Genomic DNA, 18,085 nt, shown 5'->3' on the forward strand with positions numbered 1-18,085 from the left:
TCTGGCCTTCGAATTAACAGAACCAAGACTCACCTTTTCGTTGTGGCGGCGGAGATGAGGCAGCTGCCTGACTTACCAGTAGGGCTTGCATGGTCACCCCGGTCCTTTCGTTATCTGGACATCCAAGTGTTCCATGCCTTAGATGATCGTAGAGACAGCAACTTGGGGCTAGTAGTCCGCTCAATCAAGGCTTGTGTGCAGTTTTGGTGCTCCCTGAAGCTATCGGTGATGGCCCACATTTCCTTATCCTTAATGATCATGCTTCCCAGACTTTTATATTTCTTTGTAAACCCCCAGTTAAGGTTATCGTGATCCTGGTTTGATAGTCTCGATTTGTTACTTTGAGAACTGATATACGATGGGGGGTGCAATAGAGTCTCTCTGATGACCTTACGGAGAGTTCCAGTAGATGGTGCTTTGGCAGCGCCGGACTTCGACCTCTATCTAGCTGCTCAGATGCAGTGGCTGGCCCGCTGGCTGGATGTCAGGACCTGGGATTGTCAGGCCTGTTGGGCAGGCTGAAAACCAGGGACTTCTTTTGGCAAAGGTCCTTCATGCAAATACAATTACCCCCTCACCCCCTCACCTGGGCTCCTACTGAAGGTGGCACTGCAGTGCTGGCGGAGATGCCTGTGGCAAATGGCTAGGTCACCCCTCTGTGCCCTTGATCTGCCACTGGTGGAGTTGCCGGACGGGAAGCCGCCCTCTCCTTTTACGGGCCGATAACTGCTTGACTGGACAGCAGCCGGACTCATTATGGTATGCAACTGTTTTCAGCTGGGGGAGCTGCTCCCAATGGATACTTCGATGGGCCAGTATGGCCTACCCCCTGGCCAAGTCCTTACCTACTATGCTTTGGTGAGGACGGTCCGGGATTTATGGTCCGGTAGTGGGCGAGAGCCGAACACACATTCCGTCCTTCAGGCATTTGTGGCCCTGGGCTCCGCGCTTTCATCTTGTGAAGGGGCTCTACAGAGCGCAGCTTGAAATGGCTGTGAAGCCCTTACTGGGGCTCTGAGAGCGGTGGAAGGTAGTGCTTGGCAGGAACCTAATGGATGCAGAATAGGGTAGGGCCTTGACAAGTCCTAAACGTGTTTCCTGGAACTCTAGACTTGTTCAATTTAACTACCTGCATATGACCTACCTGACCCCCAAAGGTTACAGGGAGTCGCGGACCTGCCCTCGGTGCGGGGAGTTGGATGCTGGGTACGCACACATGACATGGAGCAGCCGGGGACTACAGGATTTCTGGAGGGCAGTAGTACACATGCTTAATGGGGTGCTGGCCCGCCCTCTCCCCTGCACCATTGAGATGTGTCTCCTGGGGCAATTCGCCAGACCCAAGCCGTGCAAAGTAGGCACTAGATTCACTGACTTTGCTTTAGTCTTAGCAAAACGATGCATAGCAATGAGGTTGCGGGTGTGGACGGCTCCAACTGTGGGTTCCTGGGAAAGGGACGTAGATACTTGGGCTAGAGCTGAGGAGAGGGCACTGATCATGGAAGATGCCTGTGGGATACAGGGATACCCAATTGCTGCTTTATGGGTGGAGATGCTTAGAGCCTGGGACAGCAGGAATGCTGTAGTAACTGTTGCCCACATGGGTAGTATGCAGCCAGAAGGGAGCAGTGTGCAGTCCGTAGGCTGAGGCGTGGCAGGTGGATGGGTGGCGGATGGGCTGAGGGGAACTAACATGGTGGCGCTCCCACCCTGATCCTCCTGGCAAGGCACTGCATATTTCTTATCTTGCAGAATCTCCTTACATACTCTGCCCTATAGAATCTTCTGCTGTACCCCCTGGGCGACTTTCTTTTCTTTTTCTTTGATCAGTGTTTTATTGCCTTGGCTAACTTGTATGAGCGACATGTTACACATTTATTCGAATTTCATTGTTGTTGACCACAGCTCTCGGTAACTACCATATGTGTAGGGCATCTAACAGTACTAACTTGCAGAACTGTCACACCTCTGCCCTGGGTACTGTTGGGCTCCTCGTTGCTCGGCACTAAGAACTGGCATACACCGGATTTACTGTATATTATTGTTGATTGTATGCAATGATACTAGTCACACAAACGCTCCTTCAATAGTGGACGCTTTGATATCTGATAATTTTAGTGACAGGTTGTAACCTTTTACCACTACTCTGTGGCTGCTCTTACCCTACACACTGTATTATGCAAAATGTCAATAAACATATTTCTTTAAAAATATATATATATCTATATGTCCTCACAGTAAAAAACACAAGTTGTTGTTATTATTGGAGAAAGGCTAGTAGTCCCATTGAAAAGTATAGGGTTACATGCTGACAACTCATCTGTGCTAACTTCAGAATGGGACTAGTAAAGTTGGTACTTCAAGGTATCGAAATAATTGTTACATTAAACCAGACTTGATGCCCAAGTCGAATTTAATCTATCCTTTGAGTATAAGGCACATTTAGAAAGTTGCCACTCTTTTGCCCACATATTCCAGTGGCCAGTTACAGTTGCTGGTCATGAGACAGCTTTCTGCTCTCCTGGGGAGAGGTGTGAATAACTCCCAGGAAAGGACACATTAGAAGCCTGTCATTGGAAGAGGTGTCACCTCTCCCTGGCAAGTAGCCTCACAGGGTGTGAGTCCAAATGGCGAGCTTCAAAGGAGAAGCCGCCAGTGAAGGACAAATGATGGACACACAAGAGCTGCTGCTCTTTTGCTCTGGTAGACAGGTTAGGATCAGGGACAGGGACGGGAAAACAGTTTCCAGACCTGTTGTCCCATGGGCTTGTATCCCCCAGTAGCCACACCTGTAGGGGGGCTACCAAGCCTCACACACCGAGAGAAGGGTTCTGCCATCGTGGGAGTGGGCATAATATTGTGATCTGGGATAGCTAGCTGCCACACATTGCAGTAAGTCATCATCCGAAGGGATAAGACCTGTTAGCTCATTGGGTAGTAATCACTGCATCCTCGAGGGCAAGTTATGGGCATACAAGTGGCACCCCTGGCACCCAGACCTCAAATCACATCTGGACTGGAGAGAGGACCAAAGAAGGACTACCCTGCTGCTCCCTGGATGCAGCAAAGAGAGGCTGCACCTAAGACTGGACAACACCTGCTGATCCAAGGTTAGAAAAGGAGGTCTGTGTCTGTGGTGCCCTGCTAGAGGAAAATTCATTACTGAGGTCCAGACAGAAGAATTGAACTCCAAGAGTCAGTTGGCTGACTTCCTGTTATAACTCAAGGGCCACAAATGCTGAAAAAGCTGCATTAGCTTGATCGCCGCTGACCGCTGAAGCACAGTTCAGGAGACCCTACCCCGACACTTAAAAGCACCCGGGTCCGCTGGACCCGGGAGAGTCGTCAAAGTGCAGTTTGGTCACCCAAGACAGACACTAGCTGCAGTTAAATGGAACCACTGGTTTCTCAGTGACCGGAGACCAACAGACCAGTGGCAACTGCTTTTTGCCTGGACTTCGAGGGACATCGACTTATTTGGCCAAAGTTGCCCCACTGTGGTTGTGGACTAAGGGGTGGCCTAAGGAAAACCCCCTTTGACTGGATCAGCATCCTGTATCCCTTGCATCAGGGCCACTCCATTGATGTTTTGGGCAGTTTGCCTATAGACCTGGAACTGAACTGGAGACTGCTTTGACTACAAGATAAGTGTCTTGCTGAGTATTACTGGTCCTTGTGATTTGTTCCTTGCTTCAGTTGGTTGTCCAAAGCAGGCCGGTGTACCCGAACACAACTGTATAAAATGTTTTCAAGGTAACCGCAGACTGTGGTAGTTGCCACTGCTCGTGTGCATTTGGAGTGAAAACAGTGATTTATGATTTAATTTATAATTTATATCTCTGGAACCCTCAGGTAGGTTTTGTTTGTTTTGCTGTCTAAAAAGTCATATTAGAGTTCTAGTTTTATAAAGTGGTGTCGGGTTTCCTTTGTGTTGTGCTTCTTTCTTATTCAATTTGTATGGTACTTCTAAATGCTTTGCCCTTGTTCCTTTGAAAAAAGAACTGCTTGCTGGAAGCCACAACTACCCAGGGTTGAGCTAAGCATTTACAAACGAGCCTGACTGGACCCAAGATGGTTTAGTGAATTTTTGCATGGTGAGGTCTTCAACCACAGAATACAATAAACCACTTTCATCACAGTTAATAGGGTATCTCTGTAAAAACAGGATTTCTGTATATACTATAATTTACAAAGAGAATTTAGCATAAGCCGCAAATGTTTTATTGTTTTGCATTTTGTGTTTTTTATACTGCAGTAGTTCTTAGGTGCACATTGCTTGGCTTTAAATTATATCAAATGTTCTTTCTCAGTTCGTTTTTTTAACCCTTTTTGGCTTTGAGGTTTTGATTCTCTGTTTCTGAGAAGAAATAAGAAAACACCAATACAGTGTAATTTTCATTTGAATTCTGTTGTAGTGGATTACAAGCAGAAAAACAAAAAATGACCCTGGCAGGATAATCCAGCGCAGTCCAAACCAGGACTGTATTCATGAACCTGGACACCTTTAAAATGCAGTGGCAGGCAGCTATAGACTCTGTGACTTTACATCAGGTTATTATCAATTTGGTTAACAGCAGCTGCTTATCACTTTTATTAAGAATAAAAGCTTACTAGGGAGATCATGTAAGCAAACGAATTGCTCCATGATGGGCCTCAGCAAAAATAATAAATCAAGATTTTCTCTCCTACCAGCCTTGAGGATGGAACCCATCTCATTTTCTGTAAGCATTGGGAGCCTATTGTTGTAAGCATGAAGGCCCTGAAGATAAATGACAAGAGTGTCATTACCCTTCTGTCACCTCATTTTCTAATCTTCTTCAGAATGGAGGACACCTGACATCTGTAGACATCATACCAGGCGAGTACATTGCCTGAGGAAGTAAGGTAATGCCTCTGTGGCATGAAAAGAATGTCTAATTTGTTATGCTTTTCACAGTCTGAAGGAAAAGAGTAAGTTCATGTCTATCATAGGGTCCAGTTGACTAAACAAATAGTGACAAAATAAACGGTTCCAGTCAATGATTTTAACTCATATCTTCCCAGAATAAGGGAAGGCACTTGACTTCGTTTGCTAGATGTCATAGTCCAATATGAAAACACACCATAAATATCTACCAAGATTAATGCCTCTCTCCGTGCTGCCTCTTTCCTTCAATGCAGCTCCATAGTTGTCAGAAAGTACATACAGCTGATGATAATGCATTTCTATGTCTGGGCATGCAATTATTTCCAAATCTGGAGTACTGATTCATTTCTGCAGGATCTTAAAACTGGCTTACAAAGCCATGCAAGCCAGAAAGGATTATGTCCACTCCCCCTCGCTCCATGTGAGTCAAATGAATCTTAACAAGGGGTCAGTCACACTGTTCAAAAAGGCTCTCTTTCAAAATGGTAGTGTTAGGCACATCATCAGTGAGAGCAGTTCCTCTAGAGAAGATGAACGCTTAATGAATAAAGATTATGAGAAGCTTTGTGCTCTTTAGAGTAAACCTTTTAATAATTTTCTTTCTTCTGTTGACCGTATGATGTCCTCTATTCAGTTATTAGTTTGCACAAGCTTGAAGTCGAGGTAGATAGAGTGGTTTCCCAAGAGCAAAGGAACATCAAAAAAATTAAGCCATCTTGACAAATTCACCAGACTGCATCCACAGCTAGCTACCTACCTCTCAGGAATGGTGAAAGTATTCTATATCATTTCCTGATGGGAATTTATTTTCTCAGGCTAGCATGCCACTTAGCACAGATTGTTCCTATCATGGATTGGGTGCTCACCTACCCTGGGTGTGTTTCTTATGTAGCTTGTGTTCAGTCGTGAGACCCAGGCTTGAGGACAACATTGGTCCTTGTTGCTGGCCACTAAAATTATCAATCTTCTGTCCTTGGTCACGTTATGATTCTCAAGAAACATACCACTGCTCTATACTACAACCCACAGTACTCAGTCAGGGGTATCTTCTTTTGCAAGAAAGGAGCACTTCTGTCATTTTGGGAAGGGCATTGTGACATCAGGTAATCTCCCACAATGTGTATTCTCTGTGGGTCTGCACTCCCTCAAATTTCTGCCGATGAGAAGCAGAACCATGTAATTGATAGAAATGGTCTCCACGCAAAAACAGTACTGCTCAAATCCACATATTCCTGAATACGGTCTGAATGCAGTGTTATTCAGTACCAATATAACTTTGTGGTTACATATATTAGGTGTATAAGGACCACTGAACCATGCCTTATCATTGATAAACTTTCTTGGCCAAAAACTCTGGTCTTATTTTTGGAGCTGGTTCTAAGAAATGCTTCTTTCGTCCTATATACTCCTTCAGTCCAACTAGTGAAAGTTTTCTTAATATGTGCTTACGTTTTGCCAGATTTGTTTGTATGTGATTTGTGCCTGCCTACCTGGGTTTCTGGTTACAAATCTTGCTGAACCCTGTCAAGGATGTGGGGTTGACTTGGGGCAATGAGAGGATGAGGTTCTGCAATCTAATTTGTCAAATATTCTGTTTGGTCAGTGTTTCACATCTTAAGTGATGGGTTATGTCTCCGCTTCAGTCTCATCTCACTGAGCGTTTACCATTGGGTGGTCTTTTACCTTCTGACAAAGTTACATGAGTTTGTGTGATAGAGAATGCTATCTTTTTTTTAACTCTTTTTTTAAATTTTATTTAGGTACTTATACAGCAGATATCAAAGACCACCACAATATTGGACAAATAAACAGATTTAGAATTACTTTCACCCCTATCAATCTCAAACACCAATAACCCATCACATTTCTTCGTCATTTACATACACGATATTCCCTTCCCCAACGGATCTGTTCCCTCGGATGGAGAGGGGGAAATACAAATATTGCCCCTTTGGGTGTTCCATTTACCCCATATGCGGTCCCACTTCCAGGGGCACCCCCTGCTTTTGTAGACTTCTCTTTCTGCTATCATGCACCAATCCATGTCTGGTTCCCACTCCTCTAGGGTTGGTGACTCAGCCACTCTCCACTTCCGGCTAATTTTCGTTTTGCGATTATCACTCCCATGGTGATCCAAAGTTGCTCCATATGGATCATGTCAGTTGCTTCCCATATATTAAGTATACATAGTTTAGGAGATAGATGGAGGTCTCCACCACTGACATCTTGCATACAGGCAATAACTGCTTCCCAGTACACCATGACAGCTGGGGCAATCCCAAAGTGTATGGTAAAATGTACCCTCCCGCCCACATAACCTTCTGCACCATGCCTCTTCTCTCCGTCCCATTTTGACCAGAGTAACACAGGAAAGGTATGATCTATGAAGTATTTTTAGTGAAATCAATCTCAACCGCGATAACATGGCTGCTTCACGAGGGGAGGAGAGCGCCTCGCGCCAGTCCTCTTCCTCCAGGTTTCCTACATCTGCCTGCCAGTGCTCGCAAAGACACTGAAGTGTGTCAGGCAGGTTATTTATTATTTTTTTATAAGAAAGGGAAATGGCCCTATGTCCCATATATTCTGTCAGGAGTCTTTCCTCTAGTGGCAAGGCCTCATGTATGTCCTCTTCAGCTTGAACAACTGCCATTAAAACATGTCTTATTTGTTCATATCTGAATGTTTCAGTATCGGACAGTTCATATTTTTTCTGTAGGTCAGAGAATGGGATTATTTTTCCCCTTACCCAAAGATCACCCACTTTTGATATGCCAATAACATCCCATTTATAAAGTAGGAAATGCTATCTTGAAGTCTGCTTTATTTATTTATTTTTATTTAAAGAGTTTTATATAGCACTGGCTAGACCCGTAGGTATCAGAGCGCTTTACATAAGTTCAGCAAAGTTACAACAATAATAACAATTTACGTAACATCAAAATATATGAGACACAATAACAGGAGAGAAGGAGAGAGCAGTAGAGAGGGAGGGTGGGCGAGACAGGGAGAAGAGGAGAAAAACTGTGCCCAAAGTCCGGCTGGGCAGGTGACGGTTAGGGGGTGAACCAAGCCAGATCTCCTTATTAGCTGAACAGAGCAGCTCCACCGGGCATCGGACATAATCCTCGGACTCCGCAGTCAAGAAAGAGGTCATGTGTCCTCCGGGAATGTCAGAGTAGTGCAGGGGCGGGAGGCCATGGTCAAAAAGAGATCTAGAAGTCCTCTTGAGGTCAGGCATAGTCCAGGAAGGGATGAGTAGGTAAAAGTTCAGCAAGGGGGAAGGAGTTACATGTGCCGGCCATGTTGGGGTCAGGCATCCTGGGACCCTTTTCCAGATCGGGAGAGAGCCAAGTACAACAGAGCTTTGTGGGGAGGGAAGGGTCGCACTCACCCTGGTGTCCCTAGGCTCTCGAGGCGTGCGCAGACCCTGAAAGGGCGCTGGGGCACATCACCCATTACGGTGGGCAGCGCTGTGGGAGCCGCCATTAAGCCTCGCGCAGGGGGGAGGGGGGGCCGCTCACCTCTATCTTCGGTAAACAGATGTCTCAAGGCTAACAAACCGGCATGTCCGCTGCGGCCAAGGGATGTTTTCAATGCGCAGCGGACGGGCCACACAGCTCCGGTATTTCAAAGGCGGGTCTGTTCAATCCTAGGCGCCATCTTGAGGCAATATCGTCGGGAAGGTCAGGTGCTGAAATCCCAGTGTTGCAGCATCTGTTTTGTACGGCGGCCACAGCGGCAGACGGTCCTGACCATCAGACATCAGGAGGTGGATTAATTATCTGTTAAAATGGGGTTTGATCGCCGCGCTGGATGTTGAACGCGGGGCTTTAGCGGAGCAGAAGCTCAGAGCAGCCATGATGATCCTGGCTCTGCCCACTGGTGAACAGAATGGACCTCCTTAACTCTTAATTATTTCTCTCAAGGAAAGAGCAAGAGCAGTGGGCCTGGGAGAGAGAGAGAGTAAACTCTGAAAAGATTCAGTTTTGGCGGCTACTTTCACATTTTGCAATCCATGCACACTTGCTGACTGCTTAAGAACTGATTCTTGTTTGGGAGTGTGTGTGCTTTGTCACCTCTGTATCATGTATCAAAAAGACCATGAAAGAGCAAACACCAGAAAAGTTTAAAAAGAGAAAGGGGAAAAGAAGAGAGAGGCTGGATGAATGGATAGAGATTTTGCAAGGAGATGAAGGGCCTAGGAATAGTTTGACCATTTTTGCCAGGGCTACTTTTGGTTCCTCAGTCCAGTCCAGATGGCAAGGAGGAAAGTTCATCTTTATGGTTTAAATCTTTTATTGACATTTCAAAACACACAGAGAGACACCAACAAAGGAAATTATCAACACCCTGTGGGTTCAAAATGAGTGGGCGGGCCCCTTACCACTATGCTTGAAGATGGGAGGCCCAACAGTGTGTACGTCGGGAAGCGCGGTATCGCTGTATTAAAGTGCTTGTTCACCTCATCGAGCACCTGGGACCAGTATGGCTGGGCATACTCACATTCCCAGAGTAAATGGGTCAGGTTGCCTATCTGCCCACAACCCCTCCAAGACTTTGCGTCCCTCGTCCATTCCATAGCGTATAAACGTTCCGGGGTGTAGTACCAATATGTCGCAACCTTTGTGAATGTGTCGGTGAGTCCCATGTGGTACGCTGAATGTCGGGCCCTATAATAAATTCCCTCCCATTCCTTGTGTGTCAGAGTTCTACCCAATTCCCTCTCTCATCGCGTCTTACCCGAGTTGTAAGTGTGTGCGAATCGAACCGGCATCATTCTATACAGATCGGAGATTAACTGTTTATCCGATGTGCGCGTTACTAACTATCGCTCATACTGGGAAAGCCTTTGATCTGCAAATGGACGAACCCGCCCGTCGAGCGCCCAGTGCCGGACCTGGAGGTACCGGAGCCGTTCCGTTTCCGGCAGCCCGTATTCCTGCCTGAATTGCTGAAACGGGCGCACACCTTCGGCATCATACATGTGATAGAGACAACGGCATCCGGCCGGTTTCCACCCACCTTAGGCAACCAAATCCATCCCGGGGGCAAATTCCGGATTGTCGAACAAGGGAGTAAGCGGGGAGGGAAAGGTAGTGAAGTCATGAGAGACGTTAGTGCGGTGTCATATCTCCAGAGGGACACGGGTGATATAGGAGGCATAGAGATTAGAAGTCCTATGCTGTTTACGCAGAAAGGGGATTTCCTGCAGAGGTCGGGCTGCTACCGCTTGATCCTGAAACAGCCAATGTTTCTCCGAATCCCAGCGGCTCCACTCCACCAGGTGACGTAGCTGGGGGGCCTGGAAGTAGAGCTGAAGATCAGGAATCCCGAACCCCTATTTTCAGGTGAGAGAGTGGACAACAACCTCTTCATTCGCGGCTTCCGCCCGTTCCAAATAAACTGGGCCAGTTCTGATTGTGTCTGCTGAAGCCATCCGGTAGGCGGCTGTAGGGGAATGGTGCGGAATAGATATAGGATCTGCGGCAATATGGTCATCTTGACCACCGCAATCTTGCCCAGCCAAGAAAGAGGATAATACTTCCACAGCCCTAGCTCCTTGCGGATCTTCCGACGCAAGGCTGCATAGTTGAGGGCCACCACCCGCGGAAGTGTAGAGGCCAACTGAATCCCCAAGTATGGAACCAAATCCTCTGCCCACTGGAAGGGGAGTGAGCTCTGCAAGTACTCCCGGGTGGGTGGAGACAGGGAGAGACTAAGGGCTAACGACTTTTCGGCATTCACCTAGTACCCCGCGACCCGTGTAAAGTTGTCCAGGTCCGCCATGCAGGGCGGCAGTGCCTCCCGCGGGTTAGATAAAGATAGCAACACATCATCTGCGTAGAGGCTGATGGTATGGACATATCCCCCAAACTTGATTCCTGAGACCTCTGGATTTTGCCTAATCCTCTGGGCGAGGGGTTCCATATAGGCGGCAAAAAGCAGAGGCGACAACGGACACCCCTGCCTCATGCCCCGCGCTGTAGGGAAGCTGGAGGACGTGTGGCCATTTACCCAAACCGACGGGAACTTGTAGCAGTTAAAAATATGGGTGCGAAATTTCTCTCCCAGACCCATCCGTAGCAACACCTGCTCCAGATAGGGCCAATGGACACGATCAAACGCCTTTTCAGCGTCGATCGTGAGCAGCATGTATTCTCCCGTCGTACGGGAGGCCTTTTCAACCAGATGCAAGACACGTTTCGTGTTGTCAGGGGCTTGACGCTCTGGGATGAACCCCGCCTGGTCCGGGTCAATAAGACCTGGCATATAGGGTGCTAGCCGACTGGCCATTATTCCCGTGTAGAGCTTAAGATCGACGTTCAACAGCGAAATGGGACGGTATGCCCCACAGCGAGTCTGATCTTTCCCCGACTTGGGGATAACTGCTATAAGAGCCCCCAAAAGGTCTGGCGGAATCGCTCCCGCGGCTGAGAAGGAATTGAATAGCTGGGTGAGGAGGGGCGCTAGCAGAGTTCAAAACTTCTTATAAAAGATGGTGGTGAAGCCATCCGGCCCAGGGGCTTTCGCCAATTTTAACCGGGAGATGGCAGCAATCACCTCCTCCGGACGAATGTCTCTATCCAGCTGATCCGCCTGGTGCTTGGTTAAAGTTGAGAGCGTGACCGAGTCTAGAAAGGCAGCCCCATTATCAGCGTTCAATTGGGAGCTGGCATACAGGTTGGTGTAAAATTCACGGAATGCCTTGGCTATGTCCCTGTCCTCTGTAACTCTCGTGCCATCCTCTTTACAGATCTCGCGGACCCCCTGACGTTTTCGGACATCCCGGAGCTTATGGGTGAGAAAGGCGCCCGCACCTATCCCCCCCAGTGTAGTAGGCATGCTTTAATCACAGGGCAGCGTACTCTGCTCTGTCCTGATCGAGAGCCGCCTGTTGCTGTCATACTGCTTTGAGCTGGCGCCACACTCTGGGGTCGCCCGTCCTCTGATGTATTTGCTCCAATTCCCTATTTTTTGGGTGAGCTCCTCCCGCTTACATCCACGCTCTAGATTGTCAGCGGCCGAGATAGCAATAAACTCTCCCCTGAGGACTGCCTTCAGCGCTGCCCACTGTGTCGCTAAGGTTGTGTCAGTATTGGCATTGTGCGAGAGAAAATCTGTGATGGATCTTCGGATGTGCACTATTACATCTTCCCGGTGTAACAGAGTGTCCCTGAGGCGCCATACCCTGTCAGGCCGCACCACCGGTGGTAGAGTCAAAGTAGTAAGCACCAGAGCTTGGTCGGAAAGAGAAGTCACCCCTATCTCAGCCCCTGATGCCATCGCCCTGACCGAGGAGGAGGCCAAGAGGTAATCCAGCCGAGCATATGTCTTATGTGCATGGGAATAATAAGAAAATTCCCGGCTCTGCGGATGGAAGCTACGCCACAAATCACACAATCCCAAGTCTTGTATACGGTCAAGTCCTGCCGCCGAGAGCGTGCCAGTCTGGTGTGCGCGTTGGCAAGATCTGTCTTGTACGTTATCAAAAACAAGATTCAAATCCCCACCCAGGAGAATATTGCGATCACTTGTGGCCGTAACCTCCGTGAGAGCGGACTGCAAAAAGCGCTCTTGACCCTCATTAGGGGCGTAGAGCGAGCCAATGGTGAAGGTCAAGGCACCCAGAGCAAATCTATAGACTAATAACTGACCTCTAATTTCCGCCTCTTTCTGCAGAACTTCCCCCCTGAACCAATGAGCCACTAAGATCACCACCCCCGCAGCCTTGGTGGGGCCAGAAGAAAAGAGCTGTGTCGGGAGCTTTCGGGATTGGAGCCGGTGACAGTCCTGAGTCAGGAGGTGGGTCTCTTGGAGGAGACAGATGTCGGCCTGCGTTTTCTCCAAGCATGACAGTATGGCTCTGCGCTTAACTGGGTTGTTGAGACCCCGAACATTGAGAGTTAATACTTTAAGCGTGTGCGGGGGCATTCACCTTATCCAGAAAACCCAGGGAACGCAAGGAGAGTAGCGTATCACATGAAAGGGGAACATGCCATGGACGAGCGGTGTGTATTCGTCGCGCCAGTGAGTTCGCAGCAACTCCACCCAATGATGGACATGGAACCCCAAGCCCCCCCCCCTAACCAGATCCCCCAAACCCTACCCAAAAATCCCAACATCTGAACAATGAAAGTCCAAAACAAGTGTCCTCCACCTTCCGGTGAATGGTAAGTCAGCAACGTGGAATAGAGTACCCCAATGGGAAGGCCCGCCGACGGCCGGCACAGGAATCAAGGAATCAAACCGTCTGTAAGTGCTGCTTAAATCAGCCGGGTGGGGATTTGTTCAGTCCCACGGAGACAGTCTCTAAAGCTGCTTGCTGGCCCCTAAGGATCTCCGCCACTGGAGGTTTCCTAGCGCGCCGACGACATCCCTGTTAGCGCCACCCGGGCCTGGTATCCTTTGCGTTCACCGGGGAACCATCATCTCCGCTGTCCTCCGCCGGTAGCTCCACCCCCAACAGTTTAGCAGCCTCTGACAAAGAGCGCAATTGGTATAGTGTGTTATCAATGCGGAACACCAGGCGAAAGGGATGTCCCCAGCTATACGGAATGTTGCGCTGCTGAAGATGCGTTGTGATTGGCTTGAAAAGTCTAAGTTTATGGAGCGTGAGTGCTGAGAGATCCTGGTAAAGGACCGGCGCATGGTCGCGAAACACCACCAGGTGTTTTTGACGAGCTTTGCGAAGTATGTCCTCCTTAGTGCGATAATCTTGTACGCACACTAAGATGTCGGACGGAGTGGCGGACGAGGGCCTCGGGGGTCCCACTCTATGCGCCCGGTCGATCCGCAACTCCGTCTCCGGTGGTCGGTCCAGTATATGATTAAAGAGCTCTCTCGTGAAGCTAAACAGATCTTTCGAGTCGTCAGCTATCTTCACTCCGCGGATTCGTAGACCGATTTTCCAGGTCCTCGACATGCGTCTGGAGGTCAACCTGCTGATCATGGATCCTAATGATCTCTTGTTGCAACGCCACCAGTTCCGTGTCACGCCCATCACTTTTGTCTTCTAACGCGGCAACTCTTTCCCCGATGCCGTCCACATCCCTGCAAACTTCTTTAAGCTCCGCTGTGAATTTCTTTTGAAGGTTGAAAGTTCATCTTTAAAGGAAAATGATGGAGCCATCGTAACTTTGTAGCAACTGCAGCCTGAGATTTGCAGGGTGGTTTGTCAGTTATTATCCTCATCTGCCTTTGAAGTGGAAGTCGGAGATGACACGGGTGGCCAAGCTTTTCCTTGGCTTGAAAATTCACAACAATCATTGTTAGTGGTTTTACTCTGTATGATGCCAAACTGTAGATTGTCTGACATTGTTGTCTTAAGCTGAGGTACTACTTGCAACAAGAAGTCGCCAAAATTCTTGTTGCAAGTAAGAGGCAGAAAAGACTCCAGGACTGCGTGGGTGTATGCCTAGAATTGGGAGACTGAAATATTTCCTCTTGCAGGACTGTACAATTTCTGGAGACCTGCATGCTGACGCAGTCCCATCTCTGCCTCCTGTCTGAGGGCCCTGACACTAATGTTAACGTCTTTTTATGTATTTCACAGTACAGTAAAATGGATTGGTTGTATTGCATTGTATTTGTTGATTCCTGCACTCACTGAGCTCTCTTTCATGCTTAAGGCTTCAGCTTGACGAAAGCCACCGAATAGGAGAATCATGACCCACCAAAGAGAGCCTTTGCGTCACATCTATTTGTAAATAGCTGGATTTGGAGCTTGTTTATTAGCTGGGATCAAGAATTGCAAGCTTTCAGTGTCTCCTCCACCTCTATCTCGCCAGTAAACATGCACAAAATAGGCACAGCTACTATTTGTTAAAAGTCAAGCACTTTGGTCCCAATTTCCAATGCTGTAATTGTAAGAGAAGAGATTTGCATCATCTTCTGTCATATATTTTCTACTTTTTGTTAGTCTGAAACCTACATATTTCCATCTATAGGCCCATTCCTCTACAACAGATGTATCTTTCCAGGAATATACACGAATACCATATACTGCGTGCCAAGGATTTTCTGCTCTTATTTTACCCTGTTGAGAAATGTCTTCCTCTAAAACCGAGAGAAATATGTCATTGACTTGAAATAGTTTACCACACAAATTACAAACTTGGATCTCCTTCTTTTTATACTCATGTGGTTAACACCAACAGACTCTGGCTTGCTACATTAGCTCAGAAAGCTTGCATGGCCCCCATCTCTGCGCCCTCATGCCGTCCCACACCTGCCCTTCCCCCGCTTTGCTTACCAAATGTTGGTAAGTGCCATCCCACTCTGAAAGAGAAATGCCAGTTATTACATGTGCAGGTTACACTAGTTTCCATGTATTTATACTCCTTCAAACCATTTAGTAAGTGTAATGATGTAAACAAAAATGTTTTTCAACGGTGGCTGGTAGAAGTAATTTGCACATTTATATTGCGTTAACAGAAATCTTGTCGGATTCGCCAGGGTGATTAAATATCAGAATATATACCTTTCTTTTCATATTCCAGGAGTAGTGCAAGTGAGAGCACACATTTCAGAGCTGAAGTTTAGATTGGACGCCCTCCAAATCAAGTATCTGATCTTGGATTCCAGCACCCCATTGGAAAATATTGTGACATCATTACCTGTGATTACATATTCAGGGTGCGGAAAATGTGGCTGCGAGCTCAAGACAGATGAGAACATGGTCTACCAGCAGTGCTACAGATGCCTTCCATTCAACAAAGTCAAGATGTTCTACAGGTACTTTCTGTTCTATTTTGATTGACTCATTGCATTGCTTAACATGTAGGATTTTATATTAACAAATGTGGTTTTCAAAATTCTAACCATCTGTAGGCTAGTAGGAACTGTAAATTTGGATTGCATTTATACTCACAAACAGTTCTGTATTCACTGCAGATGCTTTTTCAGGGGTTCTTTCATTTTGAAACATCGCATGAAGTGCATGCACTCATACATTAACGTAACATAAACATATGTATTTGTAAAATGCATGTTCACCCCCCATCGGGGCATCTTGCCGGTGAATAACAGATGTTTATTATTACCCAACTCAGTGGTGCTCATTTTATCAATCTCAGAAAGGATGAGAAGCTGAGTGACCTGCCGGGATTTGAACCTGTGACCATGAGGTTAAACACAGGCAGGCCCTCAGTGGATGCATTAGTCCACTAAGCCACCAGACTCGGCCATATATTCAGATCTATATTGGTTAATGCTAAATTTGTAATACTATGATGTAACCTGTTTAAAGCTTGACAGGCACCCTTTGCTGCCATCTCCCCATAAGAAAATGTGTGTGTATATGTGTACGGCATGAATAAAGTGTACAAGAGGGATTGGGTTACCACACACTGGAGTTCTCCCTGTGTATGTGGAGCCCCAGGAAGGGTATTGCCTCTAATTCAAACTATCAATAGCTTTATTTCGACAGCTTGTGTCATACAAGCATTGTTTGGCATTTATACAAAGGATAAAAACATGAATAACAAACCTATAAATGCAACAAGCTCGCTAAGGATGTGATTATACAGCATTTTTAACAAACTTTAAAAAATCTGGGGAAAAGAAATTGCGCTAAAAACATCATGACATAAAAATGTATGTACAGATTTTAACAAATGCGTACCCTAACAAATACCCAAGCTAAATTTGTGAAAAATCACGAAAGTAAAATAAAAATGTGTAGCACAGTTCGTCACGGCCCATTTTATATAATGTGGTGGTGTTATGTCCTCATGAGAGATGTGCTAAAAAGAGAATGGCCTGCAAGCTAATCTGCAAAGATATTAAAAAGGACATCACATAAATCTTTATTGCCGCATTGGTGAACCAAGGCCTAGGGTAGGGTCGCCCCTCGCAGGGCTTTGTGCCTAAGTAGCCAAGCGTGACTCAAGAACGTTGCCACCCCACAAGAAAAGAGTACTCTAGGTTCAGATTTTAAAATGCGGAGGGCAGCCCGATGATCACGAGTGCCCATGCCACTGCAGATAGGTCTCAGCCAATTAGTTTCTAGCAATCTTATAGGCTGGCCAAGCGAACATGACATGTGCAACACTCTCCAGCAATGCTCCACAGCAAGGACAGCTTTCTGTTCTGTTGTTGACTGAGTGCCCCTAATTAAACATCGCAAGCGCATAAATTTCTGTCTCCCCTTTCTCTCTCTTGTCCCTGGGCTGCCGACTCCTCCCCACCCCCCCTACCACCACCATCCATGCCTGGCAATTGTAGCTAGAATAAAACAGGGAGAAAATGTGTGTGCTTACCCACTGGTTCAGCCCCCATCACAGAAGGTTACCAGGTGGCTTTGAAGGAAATATATTTCTTATCAAAGACTCTGACCAAGGACAAGGTCACAGAAAAACCTGACTGAAGGAGCTGTGCTCAGTCCCACCGCCTGTGATCAGTGCTGGCATTAGAGGATGGAGCCACAGCAACAAGTAACTGATTGGCTGATCATGGTGGTATCACAGGACCGCAGATCCATGATGGGATATTAATTTCTAGGAGATTTAAATCCATTTCAAGCAAGATGCACTTGAGCTCAGTTGGATCCCAGAAAAAAAACGAATTTCTTCTGAATCTTGAATGGCTATTTGGGACCCACCACCCCAACAACCAGTCTCAGAGCAGCCCAGGACAGAGGAGCACTACACAAGGGACAGAAGGATTAGCAGCCTTGCTACAGCAATGTGGGGTCAGACTTCAGTAACTGCAGAGAAGCATGCATTGCTGAAGGACTGGAGGAGAGGCTGTACTGCTACGGATGCGAAGAACCTGCGTTACTGGACTCAGATGTCAAAGCCCAGCTGCTTGCGACTGTGTTGAGGATCACTAACCAGTGCTTAGACTGATGTGAAGAGCAGGGAACCCATGCACTGTCCTGCGTAACCCATCAATAATTTCCAAGAGGAAAATACCCAAAATATTGTAGGCGAGCCACTTTTGCAGCAGGACTTAAACAAGGTTTTCTTTCTTCCCCTGAGACAAACATGCTGCAGTTGTGTGTTGATCACAGTGTGGGACTTTGTCGCAGTCCCAGTGTGGTGCTCCGGTCTAAGCAAGTGCAGTTACTGTAAATGCACGCATCCTGTTGGGTAAGTCATAACGTCTTTGTTTCCTTTGTTGAAACGACTTATTTTGATGCTAAGAAAGAGAATCATTGATCAGCACTATTTAACCTTT

The 18,085-nt window shown here is 47.1% G+C and overlaps 1 protein-coding gene across 2 annotated transcripts in view; it reads left to right on the forward strand.

Annotated features, from left to right (window-relative positions):
- The window catches only part of SHLD2 (shieldin complex subunit 2), an 844,943-nt gene that overhangs the window by 666,566 nt on the left and 160,292 nt on the right, over nt 1–18,085 (forward strand). For both annotated transcript variants that reach the window (XM_085607834.1, XM_085607842.1), the window contains one exon: nt 15,406–15,640. In XM_085607834.1, the coding sequence (XP_085463960.1) occupies nt 15,406–15,640 (235 nt within the window). The remainder of the gene's footprint in view (nt 1–15,405; nt 15,641–18,085) is intronic.

The sequence above is a fragment of the Triturus cristatus genome, chromosome 1_2 (assembly GCF_964204655.1).
Source record: "Triturus cristatus chromosome 1_2, aTriCri1.1, whole genome shotgun sequence".
NCBI lineage: Eukaryota > Metazoa > Chordata > Amphibia > Caudata > Salamandridae > Triturus > Triturus cristatus.